This window comes from Microtus oregoni, unplaced genomic scaffold (genome assembly GCF_018167655.1).
Source record: "Microtus oregoni isolate MIOR12 unplaced genomic scaffold, Mior012 000029F_ref0000214, whole genome shotgun sequence".
NCBI lineage: Eukaryota > Metazoa > Chordata > Mammalia > Rodentia > Cricetidae > Microtus > Microtus oregoni.
The window spans coordinates 19,482,797-19,496,862 of NW_024543088.1; the positions used below are offsets into that span (position 1 = coordinate 19,482,797).

Sequence of the window (14,066 nt, forward strand, 5' to 3'; positions counted from 1 at the left end):
CCTTTTTAGTCTTTTGGCTCTGGTTTCAGGACCAGGGTGTGTTTCTTTCACTGGCTCTGGTTTCAGGTCCAAAGTGTGTTTCTTTGGCTCTGCTTTCTGGGCCTAAGTATGTTTTTTCCACTGACTCCAGGTTCATGGCCAGGGTGTGTTTCTGTGGCTATCCCTTTTACCCTTTGGTCTCCATTTGTCAGTCTTGACTCCACTTTCTGGACTTTTCCCTCGTGAGAGCCAGTAACCTTCTTGAGTTGAATTCATACCCTGGGCACCCCCAGTTACTCTGGGCACCCCAGTTCCTCTTCATCCCTTATTAGGGCTTCTAAGTTTCACTTTCTATCTCCAATGTCCCCATCATATCAGAGACCTTGGCTGTTCCTTTTGCTCCCACCTCTCCAATATTTCCTGCAGCCAACTCCTTTCCCTAGGTCTCCAGTTCATTTCCACTGGTCTTTGCCTACATCTTGCACTCTACGGGAGATGTTGATGGCACACCACAGGACAAGGCCCCGAGGGGTGTCCTTGGCTTCAGTCCGAGGCCTGTGTGTGACCCAGGGCCTTTGCTGGGGCACCTTCCCTCCCGAGCTTGGCGGCTCCAGTGCCAGTGCTGTCTGGCGAGGCGGGTGGAAAGGCGCAGACCAGGACGCTTTCGCGGACTCCTGCAGCTCCTTCCTCCCGCAGCGCTGCCCGGGCCTCCCCAACTTCGCCCGGAGTTCGTGCGTGGCCAGGTGGGGGCGGGGGCCGAGCAAAGGGGCGGAGGCGCGGCCGGAGGGTGGGGTCTGGCGCGCGGGGCGGGCGCTGCCGCCTGGCCGGCCGCGCTGGCCCAGGATCAGGGAGCCGATGTGGAATTTCCTGCCCGGCCCGGCGCCCCTCCTGCCGCCCCCCGCCCGGCCTCGCACTCCGCTTCCGGCCGCCCTCGCCGCGGCCGCACCCGCGCCCGCGCCCACCCGCGCCTGCCCCGCGCCTCATGGAGGGCGCAGGGTCCCGGGGGGCCGGGCCGGCGCGGTGCCAGGGAGCCCGAGGGCCGCCGCCGCTGCTGCTGCTGCTCTGGCTGCTGCCCGCTCTCGCGGCGTCCCAGGAGTTGAACCCGCGAGGCCGCAACGTGTGCCGCGCGCCCGGGTAGGAGCTGGGCCTGGCCGAGGCTTGGGGCACGAAGCGGGCTGGGGGTAGCGGCGCCCCATTGCGGTCCGGGCTATCCAGGACCTCGCTAAACTGGTCACACGAGTCCATCGGGCCTCCCTTGCGACTTGGGCTCGGTTCCAGGCCGAGTCTGGGCCCCGGGGTGCATCGGAGGGCCAACTGGACCGGAGATCACCTGAGGGGATAACGGAACGCTGTGGGCCCCCAGAGGTGGTACTGTGTAGTGTCCAAATACGTCAGGAAAGACCAGAACAGAGCTGTGCACAGACAGGCTCCAGGAGCCAATCTTGAGCCTGGAATGGGGGCCGAGAAGGGCGAAGGAGCGAGCTGTTCACTGGGAAAGTCTTTGAGACTGGGAAGGATGGATTTGTCTTGGTTCTTGGGCGTGGAGTGGGAGGAGGATGGTGGTGGAAGTGAGCACGGAAAAGCCGGGACCTCACGTTGGACCAGAAACTGGAGTGGTGAGGACAATGATGGACGCGCGGTGGGAGGACATGGGAACCCCTGTGGGCGCCTAGGGCGGACACTGGGTGCGCGGAGGTGGGTGTCTGAGCGGATCTTGCTGGGGAAGCCGGTGTGGGACAGGCCCAGCCAGAGGCCGAGGAGCCCGGAGCCTGTGCCGAGGGTGTAGAGCGACCCCGCGGAGTCGGCGCAGAAGCCCAGGGACCTGTCGGCTGGTCCGATCCACGACGTACTCAAGTCATCTCAGCACAGAGCCGAGGAACCCGCTGTGGGGCGCCTCTGCGGGTGCTGGGGAGACTGCATTGACACTCCAGGCTGGGGCCCCCGGTTCCGCTCTGGGTCTAAGGTCCCCCGCGGGTGCGAAACGTCAGCCAGGGTTTCGGAGGGTCTAAGTAGACAGGGGGCTGCAAGTTGACCGCGCGGTTTCCGAAATCGGATCGAGATGCGGCAGACCACTCCCGGCTGTGAGCCCCGCCTCGGAGGCGGGGGCCCGCCTGGCTAGCCATCTGCTTCGCATCGCCGCCGCCACCTCCTCCCGGGCCTCCCCGGCCCCAGGAATGTAGCGGCAGAGGCAGGCGGGGCGGTGCCTGGGGAGGGCGGTCGGCCCGCACCAGGCCTTCTCCTCCTCCGACGGGCGGGCTCGGGTGGTGGGTGAAGCTGGAGTGGGGGAGCCCTTGGCCTCCAATATTCCCGCCGACCGATCTCAGCAGGAGGTGGGCTGTTCCGGTTACACACAGCCGCGATGGAATTGCCTTCATACCCTGGCGACACACTGCCCCGGCTGTCTGGGTTTAACAAATACTTGAATTTTCTGGGTCTTTCTCCATCTCCGTTAAGCAGTGTTGGATGGACTTCAGCTCCTGGTGCTGGAGTTGGGGGTGGTAGGTTGCCGTGACTGTGTGTTGAGTGTTTGTGGGAAGAACGGTCTCTGGACTGTGCCTGCCCGAGTCTGGACCATCCTTGTGGTTATATCGAAAAAGGTCCAGGAGGAAGAGGTGCGAGCTCAGCCAGTACATCATGTGCACGCTGTGCTGGGCCTGTTAGTGCAGGGGCTCTGCCCCAGAGTCCAGTGCCTGTGTACCAAGTGGTTGAGTTGGGAGTGCCTTTCCTTTACATTGATCAGGGGAGACCCACCAGGCTTACAGGAGAGAAGGACGCAGTTCTGAAGGTATTTGAGACTCAGCTCACCCTACACCCCTCCCCCTTCTAGAAGGTTCCTTGGAAGCCCTGCAGATGCTGGGGAAGGGTGTGAGGGGGGTGCGAGGGGGTGCAAAGGAGGTGTGTCCAGTGCTCTAAAAAGGAGGCCGCTTTTCTTAGAGGGGACACCTAACCAGGTAAGGATGCGCTCTGAGGCAGGGGATGAGCTAGTTAGGAGATGAAAGGTGGCTCTCTGGAGGCTGGAAGAGAGAGCAGACCTACTTCTTAGTCTGGTGTGAGCATGGTCTCAGCTTCACAGCATGGCAAGCATGGGAGGGGCAGAGGCCACCAGAGACAGAGGAGACAGAATACAGAGGAGGATGGCTCTTGACACTCCTGAGCTCTCTGGGTTGTGATGTCATCCAGTGGGCAGTTGCATTAACGAATCTAGCTTTGAGGGGCAGGCCACACTGGAGCAGATCCCATAGCATGACTCTTTACCTGGTGGGGACTGGGAGAGCTCCCTGGAGAAGCTGGCATGGACAGGACAGAGAAGAGCCATGTCTGGAGGCAAGAGGAGAGCCAAGTGGGAACCCAGAGGAGGAATAGCGGCAGAAGCTTTCTTGCTTGGATCTGGGAGTGACCAGGGACAGATATAGATCTAATGAGAGGGCTCTAAAGTGGGGGAAATGAGCTGGTTGCCACACAGCAATGGTAGTGGCCTCCAGAGCATTGATCTGTAGCACACTTCTGATTCGTCAAGGTAGTGCTCACTCCGACAGCCACCCTAGTCTGCAGTGATGATCCCTGCTAGAATGATGACGCTTGTCTTGGTGAACAGGAATGGGCTTGGGTCTGCTGCTAGCTGTAGTCAAAGGCCTCCGTACCAGTAGCCTGCTCCCGTTACTGTGAATTGCCCTGCGCAGACAAGGAACTTCTCTGAGCTGCAGGGTTTTGTTTATGTTCTTGTTTTTGGAGACAGGGTTTCTCTGTAGCTTTGGAACCTGTCCTGGAACTAGCTCTTGTAGACCAGGCTGGCATCGAACTCACAGAGATTCGCCTGCCTCTGCCTCCCAAGTGCTTGGATTAAAGGCGTGCGCCACCACTGCCCGGCTAGCTGCAGGTTCTTTAGCTAAACAGTGGGACTTGAAGCTGCTGGACTGTGTGTAAAGAAATATGCCACCAAGGATGATGAGCTGAGTCCAATCGCCAGAACCCTCGTGGTGGAAGGAGAACACTGATCTCCACAGTTGTCCCCAATCTCCACATGCACAAAGTGGTTTATATGCTGTCTCTCTGTCTCTGTCTCTCTCTCTCACACACACAGGTGGAGGGAGATAAATGTATGTTTGCATGCTTGTTTGTTTTAAAAAATGGGACCCAGGGATCTGACCAGAGGAAAGTTGAGATGCTTGCAGTTTGCTGGTTACTGCAGTCTGCTTTCCCACATATGCTGACCCATCTGTAAACACCATGGAGTGTAGCCCTAGATCCAGACTTCCAAGCACAGAACCGTGTACTAGGCCAGCCAGGGAGGACAGGACCGAGTGTTTCTGGGCTCCCACCAGGCCACCTGGCAATTGTGAAGAAGCGCTATCTGGAGAGTCTGGTCTAGAGCCAGGTGGAAGTGAGACATGGGCCTGTGGACCCTGGTCTCTCTGAGAAGGGATCCTTGGCATCCCTGGGGCAAGGTGGGTGGGCAATGTGGACAACAAAAACAGGCATGTTTCGTTTTCTGTGGTTTACACTTGTGTCTGTGGAAATATGCAAAGCCCATTCCCCTAGTTTAAGGTTTTATGAGCCCTGTCCCTAAGGACCCAACTTTGATCTGGGGGAGGACTCTTTGGCTGGGCACAGGGCCTTTTGAGGCAGCTAGATTGTATCTACAATATGACTATTACCCCCAAACTGGTCTGGGGGCAGTGTGGGCTTTCCTTTTAACCTGCCCCCAGATCCTGCAGGGTTCTAAATTCCCTAGCCTCAGAGAAAGCACATTTGTTTTCTCTAAACTGTACATGGATGTTACATTTCTGTAGGATGGAGGTAAAACTCTGGAGCTCAGGAGACTCTGGGGAGCTATGGCTTCAGCGACTGTCCCTTCTACTGTAATGGGTACACCCAAAGTCAATTCCAAGGCACCCTCCTTGGCTTCATTTGACAGGGCTTTCACACCAGAGGCCTTTCTAGGATGAACCACCCTGAAACGATGCAGTCAGAAATTCTGGGGTGTAGCTCAAGGTTTTGCCCGTCAGCAGAAGTCCCCTGAAAAACAGACATAGCATGCACTTTGTAAGGTCAAATAAACAAGAGTAAAACATTAAATACAACTAGATACTCCAGTCCGCCTGCCGCTGGAAGGCGCTGGGCCTCAGTTTACTTTGACTCCTATGTGTGGTTCCCTGGGCAAGGTTCCCAGGTGTCTGCCTCCAGGAAACCCCTCCCGGGGAACTCTGCTGGGTCTATACTGGCGCCATCCTCTCCTCAAGGATGCTCTGCCACCCTGGGTTTTAGCCCACGTGCCCTCAGGCCCATCTAGCAATGGTGCCATCGTAGTCATGTCACATTTGGATCCCTAACACCCATCTGGCTAGGCCCCCAACCCTGAGAAACGTGCTAGACCTTCAAAAAGATCGTGAGAGGCAGGTGGCTCCCTCCTGCTCACAGTGGTCCCTTCTTGGCCTCACTATGTCTGATTTCTTATCCTTGAGGCTGATGGGATGGAGGAGCGCCCCCCCCCCCGTAGATGACAGTTCTTGGAGATGAGCTCTTGGTGTCGTGCTCTTCGCTCCTTTTGTATGAGCCAGAATTCTGGGGCGGCGAAGTGTTAGTTCTGACTGTCTGACCGCCGCAGGCATGGGTATCCAAGCATCTCCCTAAGGCAGGACACCATGAAAGCTGGGGAAGGAGTGTAGGGGAAAGGGCTTCGGACTCAGGGACTCAGACGTCCTCTGCTTCAAGTTCCCAGGTGCTCACGTGCTGCGCTGGCTGGAGGCAGTTGGGGGATGAGTGTGGGATCGGTGAGTGGGGCTTTCTGGGGTCCTGGGCAGGCGGGGGAGGGGCAGGGTGGAGGTGGAAAGAGTGCTGCAGCTCAGCCCTTCTTGTTTGCAGCCGTGTGTGAAGGAAATTCTACGTGCTCAGAAAACGAGGTGTGCGTGCGGCCAGGAGAGTGCCGCTGCCGTCATGGCTACTTTGGTGCCAACTGCGACACTAGTGAGCGCGGGGCTAGGTGGGGTTGGGTGTTGGACAGCTTGAAGGGAAACTAGAGAGATTACAAGGAGGCAGATTGGGGCTAGATTGGCTTTGGGCGGCTGGCTATGGCAGAGCAGAGGATGGGGTGTATGCAGACTAACAACTAAGTTATCGCCCCGCCCCCCGGGTTCTTGCAGAGTGCCCGCGCCAGTTCTGGGGCCCCGACTGCAAGGAGAGGTGCAGCTGTCACCCTCACGGACAGTGCGAGGACGTGACCGGACAGTGTACGTGTCACGCGCGCCGCTGGGGTGCGCGCTGCGAGCATGCGTGCCAGTGCCAGCATGGCACGTGCCACCCGCGGAGCGGCGCGTGCCGCTGCGAGCCAGGCTGGTGGGGTGCGCAATGCGCTAGCGCATGCTACTGCAGCGCTACATCACGGTGCGATCCACAGACCGGCGCCTGCCTGTGCCACGCGGGCTGGTGGGGCCGCAGCTGCAACAACCAGTGTGCCTGCAACTCGTCGCCCTGCGAGCAGCAGAGCGGCCGCTGCCAATGTCGCGAGCACACGTTCGGCGCACGCTGTGATCGCTATTGCCAGTGCTTCCGTGGTCGGTGCCATCCGGTGGACGGCACGTGCGCCTGCGATCCGGGCTACCGGGGCAAGTATTGTCGCGAGCCATGCCCCGCTGGCTTCTATGGCCTGGGCTGTCGCCGGAGGTAAGCGTGGGGGCCCGGTAGGTAGCGGGAAGGCGGAGGGGGTGAGGTAGAGCTCCATCCGGCTCAGCTTCCTGACCCTTCCCTAGGTGTGGCCAGTGCAAGGGCCAGCAGCCCTGCACTGTAGCCGATGGTCGTTGTGTGACGTGCGAACCCGGCTGGAACGGAACCAAATGTGACCAACCCTGCGCCACTGGTTTCTATGGCGAGGGTTGCGGCCACCGCTGTCCACCCTGCCGCGACGGGCACGCCTGCAACCATGTCACTGGCAAGTGTACGCGCTGCAATGCGGGCTGGATTGGCGACCGGTGAGCAGCCCGCGCTTATTTCGGCCCACACACGCAGCTCCCTGGTCCTGGTTCCCACACAGTCCCTGCACGGTGGGTTCTGTAGGTCTGTGGCCTTTGGCTCACGTTTCAACTCACACCTCCTGTCTTGATACCAAGGTGCGAGACCAAGTGCAGTAATGGTACTTACGGTGAGGACTGTGCCTTCGTGTGCTCTGACTGCGGCAGCGGCCACTGTGACTTCCAGTCTGGGCGCTGCCTTTGCAGCCCTGGTGTTCACGGACCTCAGTGAGTAGGGCCCTGGAGAGGGATAGGGAATTCGTACCCTACACTAGGCCTTCAGCTAGACCTCAGGGACCCATACTCCAGGGAGTGTCAGCAAGCACTTTAGGGCAGTATCTGATTTGGAGCCTGCCCTCAGACTGCAATCTGGCCAAAAGGCATCCTGATGTGAACAGATAGGGTGTAGAGCGAGTGAGTGGTCTGAACTGGGATCTCTATTTTCCACTCGCACAACGGTCAGTCCCTGGTAACCCATGCCTCATCCTTCAGACTTCCTCCTGCAGATAGCAGTACACACACACACACACACACACACACACACACACGTTTCCAAACTGTGGTTATCAAGTGAGTGCCCGCCCTCGGGTGGGGGTGGGTTTCAGCCTCTAGAGAACGGAGTCAGGAGCTTGGCTAGAGCACCCGGGACCAGCGGTCAGTGGCGGCCGGTGCAGGGGAAGGAGGCATTCTGGAGAGCCACCGCGGCCCTCCTTGACCTCAAAACTTTGCAGCTGTAATATAACGTGCCCGGCCGGGCTCCATGGCGTGGACTGCGCCCAGACTTGCAGCTGTCACGAGGAATCATGCGACCCGGTCACCGGTGCCTGCCACCTGGGTGAGTGGGTGAAGAACGTCGGGCCAGGGAATGAAGTGGGGTGCGTGATCCTGCGCTGAGCCGCTGCTCCCCACAGAGACCAATCAGCGCAAAGGTGTGATGGGCGCCGGCGCGCTGCTCACGCTGCTCCTCGGCTTGCTGCTCTCGCTGCTCGGCTGCTGCTGCGCCTGTCGGGGCAAGGATCCGGCCCGCAGGTGAGGCCCCAAGCCAGCCCCCACCCACCGCTTGGTTTAGGTCGCACGCTCTCAGTGACAGGGTGTGCTTCTTGAATCCAGACCTCACCCCCGGGGCAGGGCGCAGCCCTCTCTTTCTTCCTGCAATCCCCTTTCTGTTCCCACCGAGACTGAACCTCCCTTCCCAGTCCCGCCCCGCCCCTTCGCTCAGGCCCCGCCCCCGCAGGGAACTCTCGCTGGGAAGGAAGAAGGCACCTCAACGCCTTTGCGGGAGCTTCAGCCGCATCAGCATGAAGCTGCCCCGAATCCCGCTTCGCAGACAGAAGCTGCCCAAAGTCGTAGGTGAGACTATAGGCTCTGGGACTCGGAGTTTCTAGAAAATGGTGTACAGGGGTACAAGACTCCGTGTAGAAGTGGGGGTAAAGTAAGGACGGATGCTGCTATGGGAGAGGCTGTAGGGGAAGGAAGTAGTGCTAGATGTGTGGGCAGATGTTGGGGGGTATGCAGGAGGCATGGGAAATCCATGAGTGATTGCGTGGCAGCCACCTGACCTGTAGGTGTCTGCCTACATTGAAGTGCAGAGCTGCAGGAGACATATATGCGTATTTGATGAAGCACACCCAACAGTTTGGTTGGCTCCCCACAGTTACTGGAACCCTTCCTGGGGAAGGGCAGGCTGGTCCACTGCAGAGTCTCTAGTAGATGTTCAATGTGATGACAGGCAAGTAGGTGGTTCCTTCCTTTAGGGCCACTTCTTTCTGAAGATTGGTGGGGTCAATCAGTCTCTTAGGTCAAGGGGACAGCTGAAAAATGCTTTGGTTTATTCTAGCAGCAGAACTCCTACAGACACAGGTATCAGGAAAGCCAGAGCCCCGCACTTGTCTTGCCCCTGTCCACTTGAACTCTGGAGTCCTCTAGGCCAGGTCCCAGCAGGCAGAGTTGGGAGTTGGTTGGAGAACATGGGGGCTTTCCTGGCCACATGTGCTAGGGTCTGTAAGGTTTTCTGTACACGTAGTCTCCTCTTTCAGCTCCCTAGCTGGCTGCATTGGGCTTGCATCTTTTCTTCTTCTTCTTCTTCTTCTTCTTCTTCTTCTTCTTCTTCTTTTTCTCATTCTTCAACCTATCTTTAAAAAAATCTTTTACTTGTTTTATGTGTAAGGTATTTTGCCTTCATGTGTGTGTGCACCACTTGTACACTTGGTGCCTGTGGAGGCCAGAAGAGGACATCAGATCCTCTGGAACTGGAGTTATAGATGGTACGAGCTACCATGAGGGTCCAGGAATGGAATCATCCAGGTCCTCTGGAAGAGCAGCCAGTGCTCTTAGCCATTCCTCCAGCCCGTTTTTTTTTTTTGTTGTTGTTGTTCCTTTTTTGATACAGGGTCCCGTAACTCAGCTGTGTAGTCTAGGCTAGTCTCAAGCTCATAGTGACCCTCCTCCCTCTGACCCTCAAGCACTGGGTTACAGGTGGCACCACCATGCCAGCTTCTTTCGTATGCCTTCTTCCTGGGTTTGCTTGCTGCCATCCTTCAGCCCTGAGCTAAAGTGACTCAGTTGAACCTCATGTCCCACCTGCAGTCATGACCACACTGTTCACATTAGGTACTTAAAGGTACAGACTGGGAAAAGGCAGCATCCCTGGCAACTCTGCTTCTCCTTTTTTCAGTGGCTCATCATGACCTAGACAACACACTCAACTGCAGTTTCCTGGAGCCACCCTCAGGGCTGGAGCAGCCCTCTCCATCATGGTCGTCCAGGGCTTCCTTCTCGTCCTTTGACAGCACAGATGAAGGCCCCGTGTACTGTGTGCCCCACGAGGGTGAGTGGTCCTGCGTGCATATCCCTCCGGCACAGTGAAAGGCCTTGCTCTCTATGTTGGAGGTGGTGGTAAGGGAATCCGGGCACCAAAAGACCAAGACCTAGGAGCTATAGTCACAGGCCTCCAGCAAAAAGTTGAGCGCTTCTGCTCTGCTGGGGTGAAATCTCTTGCTTCTAGTTAGCCATATTAACTTCTGGGACTGGACCTGGACAGGGAATGGCAGAGGAGACAGAAACAGTATAGCTAGTAGGAGGGAACTGACCTCTTCTACTTTGGTGCCAGTACGTGACCTTGAGCAAGTGACTATTTCCTCAACATCAGACACCTTACTTCTTAAAGGACATGAAACAGCTTAAAGTTAAATGGCTGTGGCCCCTGAGACTGGAGTATGGCGGGGGAAGGGAACGAAGTCTGGAGCCTGAGCCCTGAAAAAGTATCCCTCATTCCCCAGAAGTCAGCTCACACCCTGGGGGTTCCCACTAAGTTCATGGTAATGCAATGGAAGCAGCAGGCATGCCTGAATGTCGGGACCACACAGAGACAGCTGGGCCTCGGCCGAGGGGGGAGGGTCACGTGTGGAGGTTGTATCCACGCGCTATTCTTGGATGTTGTGACTGCTTGTCCTTCCCTTGTTAGAGGCGACTGAGAGCCGAGACTCAGAAGCTCCTGCCGCACTGACTGAGGTGCCCGCTGCGTCCCTAGCGCCCACGAGCACCTCAGCGCCCGCGGAGGAGGCAGCCGCCCTCCCTGCATCCTCAGACAGCGAACGCTCGGCGTCCAGCGTGGAGGGGCCCGGAGGAGCGCTGTACGCACGTGTGGCCCGGCGCGAGGCCCGGCCGGCCCGGGCCCGAGGTGAGGCTGGGGGCTTGTCACTGTCTCCATCGCCCGAGCGCAGGAAACCGCCGCCACCCGACCCTGCCACCAAGCCGAAGGTGTCCTGGATCCACGGCAAGCAGGGCGCCGCTACCGCCGCCCCATCGCCACCGCCCGCAGGCCGCATAGCTGCGCCGAGCCCTAGCGGGAGGAAACGGACCCCCAGCAACACGTCGGTGCAGCCACCAGGCCCGAGCGAGGAGGTCTCCGCCCCGGCCGCACCCTCGCCGCCCCGGGCCCGAGCGCGCGGCCGCGGCCCGGGTCTCTCGGAGCCCACGGACGCGGGTGGCCCCCCGCGAAGCGCGCCCGAGGCCGCCTCCATGCTGGCAGCCGAGCTGCGCGACAAGACTCGCAGCCTGGGCCGCGCCGAGGGGCCGCCGGGACCGCGGGAGAAGCCGCCGCCGCCGCAGAAGGCCAAGCGCTCCGTGCTCCCCGCCTCGACGGTCCGCGCGTCGCCGGCGTCGGAGGCCACGGCGCCCGAGAAGGCAGCGGCCGCTCCGTCTGCGCCCGAGACCCCTCGGAAGAAGACCCCCATCCAGAAGCCGCCTCGGAAGAAGAGCAGGGAGGCGGCGGGGGAGCCGAGCAGGCCGGGCGCGCCACCCGCAGCTTCCTAGGCTCGCAGGGCGCGAGCCACCGCGTTTCTCAGCGGCGTTTTCCGCGTGGCCGCAGCGAAGCATTTCATTGGCCCAAGCAGCTAGCGCCCGGCACGAGGCTGTGTCTGATTGGCCCGGGTTCCAGCAGCCATTGCGGGCTTGGATCTGCTCTCCGGCCAGACAGACACTTAGCTGGCTACTCGCTCCCACTAGCTGTGTTGGGGAGTTTTCTAGCAATCTGCGTCTCATTGGCCATGGCTGGGAGAGCCTACAGACTTTATACTGGCCAAGAGCGTGCTTGGCTGGGCTACCCTGTCATTGACTGACGCCTAGCGTGTCTGCCTCTCAGTTGCCAGGGCCTGGTGCCTATGGCTGTAGGATCTTTTTCTTGAAAATAGCCTGAGGCTGCTTCCACGGACTGGGCTCCTGAGTATCTGGTTGACTCGAACCTGGGGAGGAGAGCTGGTCTCTGCCCCTCAGGGAGCTCAGCGCACCTTGGCCTGTCCCTTCCTCACCGACACCAGCCCTGGTCCCTCAGCTGTCAAGCTGGTTTTGATGGCTTCCCACCACCCCATGATTGTGGGAACCCCAGGGGTGACTCTGATGGCCTTAGATGTATTTATAGGCCCTGGGCAGGGCTGCTTCCATCCCATCTGGAGCCTCCAGGATGGGTTCCTCCTAGCAGGGCCAAGCCAAAGCTTTCTTAATAAAATGCTTCTCCCCACTTCCTGTGCTGATTACTTCCTACCTGAGGCTGTGGGCAAAGATGCCCCTTTGGAACCTGTATGTGACATCTTCTGGACTCCTCCACTTAAATAGAACCTTGGAGTCCCCAGTGTGGGTCCCCAGGAGCTATGTGAAAAGTGTGCCCAGCTGGGCGGTGATGGCACACACCTTTAATCCTAGCACTCAGGGGGCAGGCGGATCTCTGTGAGTTGGAGACCAACCTGCTCTACAAGAGCTAGTTCCAGGACAGGCTCCAAAACTATAGAGAAACACTACCTCAAAAAACAAACGAGAGAGAGAGAGAGAGAGAGAGAGAAGGAGGAGGAGGAGGAGGAGGAGGAGGAGGAGGAGAAGGAGAAGAAGAAGAAGAAAAGTATTCCAAGTCCACCAGTCCTGAGCTGTCACTTGGGAAGGAGGGTGGATTCAGGGGACAGAACCGTTTCTGGAGACAGATGGGGGCAAGGGACAATGGGCAGCCTCCAGCCAAGCTTCCAAAGCAGTCTGCCACTGCACAGAGCCTGTGGTCTGCCTCAGTGGGTGCCCTGCCGGCTGTGGGAACTTTTCTACCCCCACCTCCACATGCTTCAAGAGGGGACAGAGAGGGAAGCCAGCCTGCTGCTGGGCTTTCTGTCCCCACCCCACCCTAGCACCTTCTCTTCTGGCAGACTTCTAACTGGATCTTCCGAGCCCTGACCCGTGCTCCTCCAGGGTTCCTCCCACCACCTTGCCGCTAGCAGGCTCTTCCTGTCCCCCACTTTTCTTTGTTGTTGAGACAGGGTCACATGTTGTAGCTCAGTATGACCTTGAACTTATGCCTCTGCTTCCCAAGTGCTGAGACTATCGGTGTGACTTTCCCATGTTTTTTGCTTTTTAAATTGAAAGATTGATTCATTTAGATACGTGAGTGTTTTGTCTGTATGTGTACCACGTGTGTGCCTGGTGCCACAGAAGTCAGAAGAAGATGTAAAATCCCGTGGGACTGGAGTTATAGATGGTTGTGAACTGCCAGTGGGTGTTGGGAATCAGATGTGGGTTCTCTGCAAAAGCAAACAATGCTTTTAACTGCAGAGCCAGCTTTCCAGCACTTTCTTTCCATCTCTTGATGCCCAGCTCCAAAGCTGATCCTGCTTCATGCATCTCCAATGTTGCTAACTCAGGGCACTCCTCGGCAGGGGCCTTGTTCTCTGGCCAGTCTGACTACCACTTTGAGGCCCATTTTGGTCCCACACCTGAATGGAGGAGCATTCAGAGTGGCTGATGGGCACAGCGCCTCAGGCTGGCCTGACTGGGGAACACATGGGCTGCAGTCCTGCTGCTCTGTGCCAGGAAGGCACCCTTCCTGCTTGGGTCTTGATTGGCCTCTGGTCCATTGAGGCACCTGGCCATTCTAGATGCTGGGGCTGCAGTCAGGCTCCATGTCAGCCGGAAAGGTGCAGCGGCCCAGGCGGGACACTTGTTAGGCCCAACTCTTGACCACTTTATGCCCCTACCAGGCCATCCTGCCACAGTGGTCTTTTGCTTTCTCCTTAATTCCTTATTCTTGCCTTCCTTTTCCCTTGTCTGGACTCTTATGATCTGGGCAGTGCAAGAATGTCTCAGTGCTGGCCTGGGGCCGCTCCTCCCACTGTCTAGGAAGTCTGACTTTCTGCAGCCTCTGTGGGCACATCCCAGAGCAGAGGCCAGTGCTCTCCATCAGTCAGCCCTGCCGCCTGGCCTGTTGTTGTCCATCAGGCTCTCCCGCTCCAGGAGAGTTCCCCTTAAAATGTCTTTCACCAGTCGGTATTCCCCACCCCCTCTGGGCTTGCAGTAGTGCCAGCTCCCAGGGCAGGCGCCACAAAAGGGAACCACAACTGCTGGAACCTCTGTTGCCATGGGGACGGGGACCACAGAGCTCACATCTGGTAGTGATTGAGGAGGAAAAATTATGAGTCGTGGAAAACGCAAATATTTTTTCGTAGCACAGAGCACAAAGGAATGTGGGGACTGGAGAGGGGCCTGGGCTCCGTCTGTTTTCCAGCAGGATGTAGCACACATCACTCCGATAGGCCAGGCTGTGCCAGACAC

General features: G+C 58.2%; 1 protein-coding gene across 1 annotated transcript; it reads left to right on the plus strand.

Moving 5' to 3' along the window:
* Positions 1-914: 914 nt before the first annotated feature.
* On the plus strand, positions 915-11,992 carry Scarf2 (scavenger receptor class F member 2). The gene is made up of 11 exons (XM_041678389.1): positions 915-1,113; positions 5,692-5,750; positions 5,842-5,943; positions 6,120-6,639; positions 6,726-6,944; positions 7,083-7,211; positions 7,715-7,818; positions 7,895-8,012; positions 8,218-8,333; positions 9,658-9,810; positions 10,447-11,992. The coding sequence occupies exons 1-11, from the start codon at positions 962-964 to the stop codon at positions 11,295-11,297; spliced, it is 2,523 nt and encodes an 840-aa protein (XP_041534323.1). The 5' UTR covers positions 915-961; the 3' UTR covers positions 11,298-11,992.
* The last annotated feature ends 2,074 nt before the right edge of the window (positions 11,993-14,066 follow it).

Excerpts from the sequence above, each read along its gene's own strand:
- Scarf2 (XM_041678389.1), top strand. The coding sequence starts at position 962 with ATGGAGGGCGCAGGGTCCCGGGGGGCCGGGCCGGCGCGGTGCCAGGGA. Across the intron at positions 1,114-5,691 it reads AACGTGTGCCGCGCGCCCGG|TTCCCAGGTGCTCACGTGCT; the intron begins GTAGGAGCTGGG and ends CTCTGCTTCAAG. Across the intron at positions 8,334-9,657 it reads GAAGCTGCCCAAAGTCGTAG|TGGCTCATCATGACCTAGAC; the intron begins GTGAGACTATAG and ends TCCTTTTTTCAG.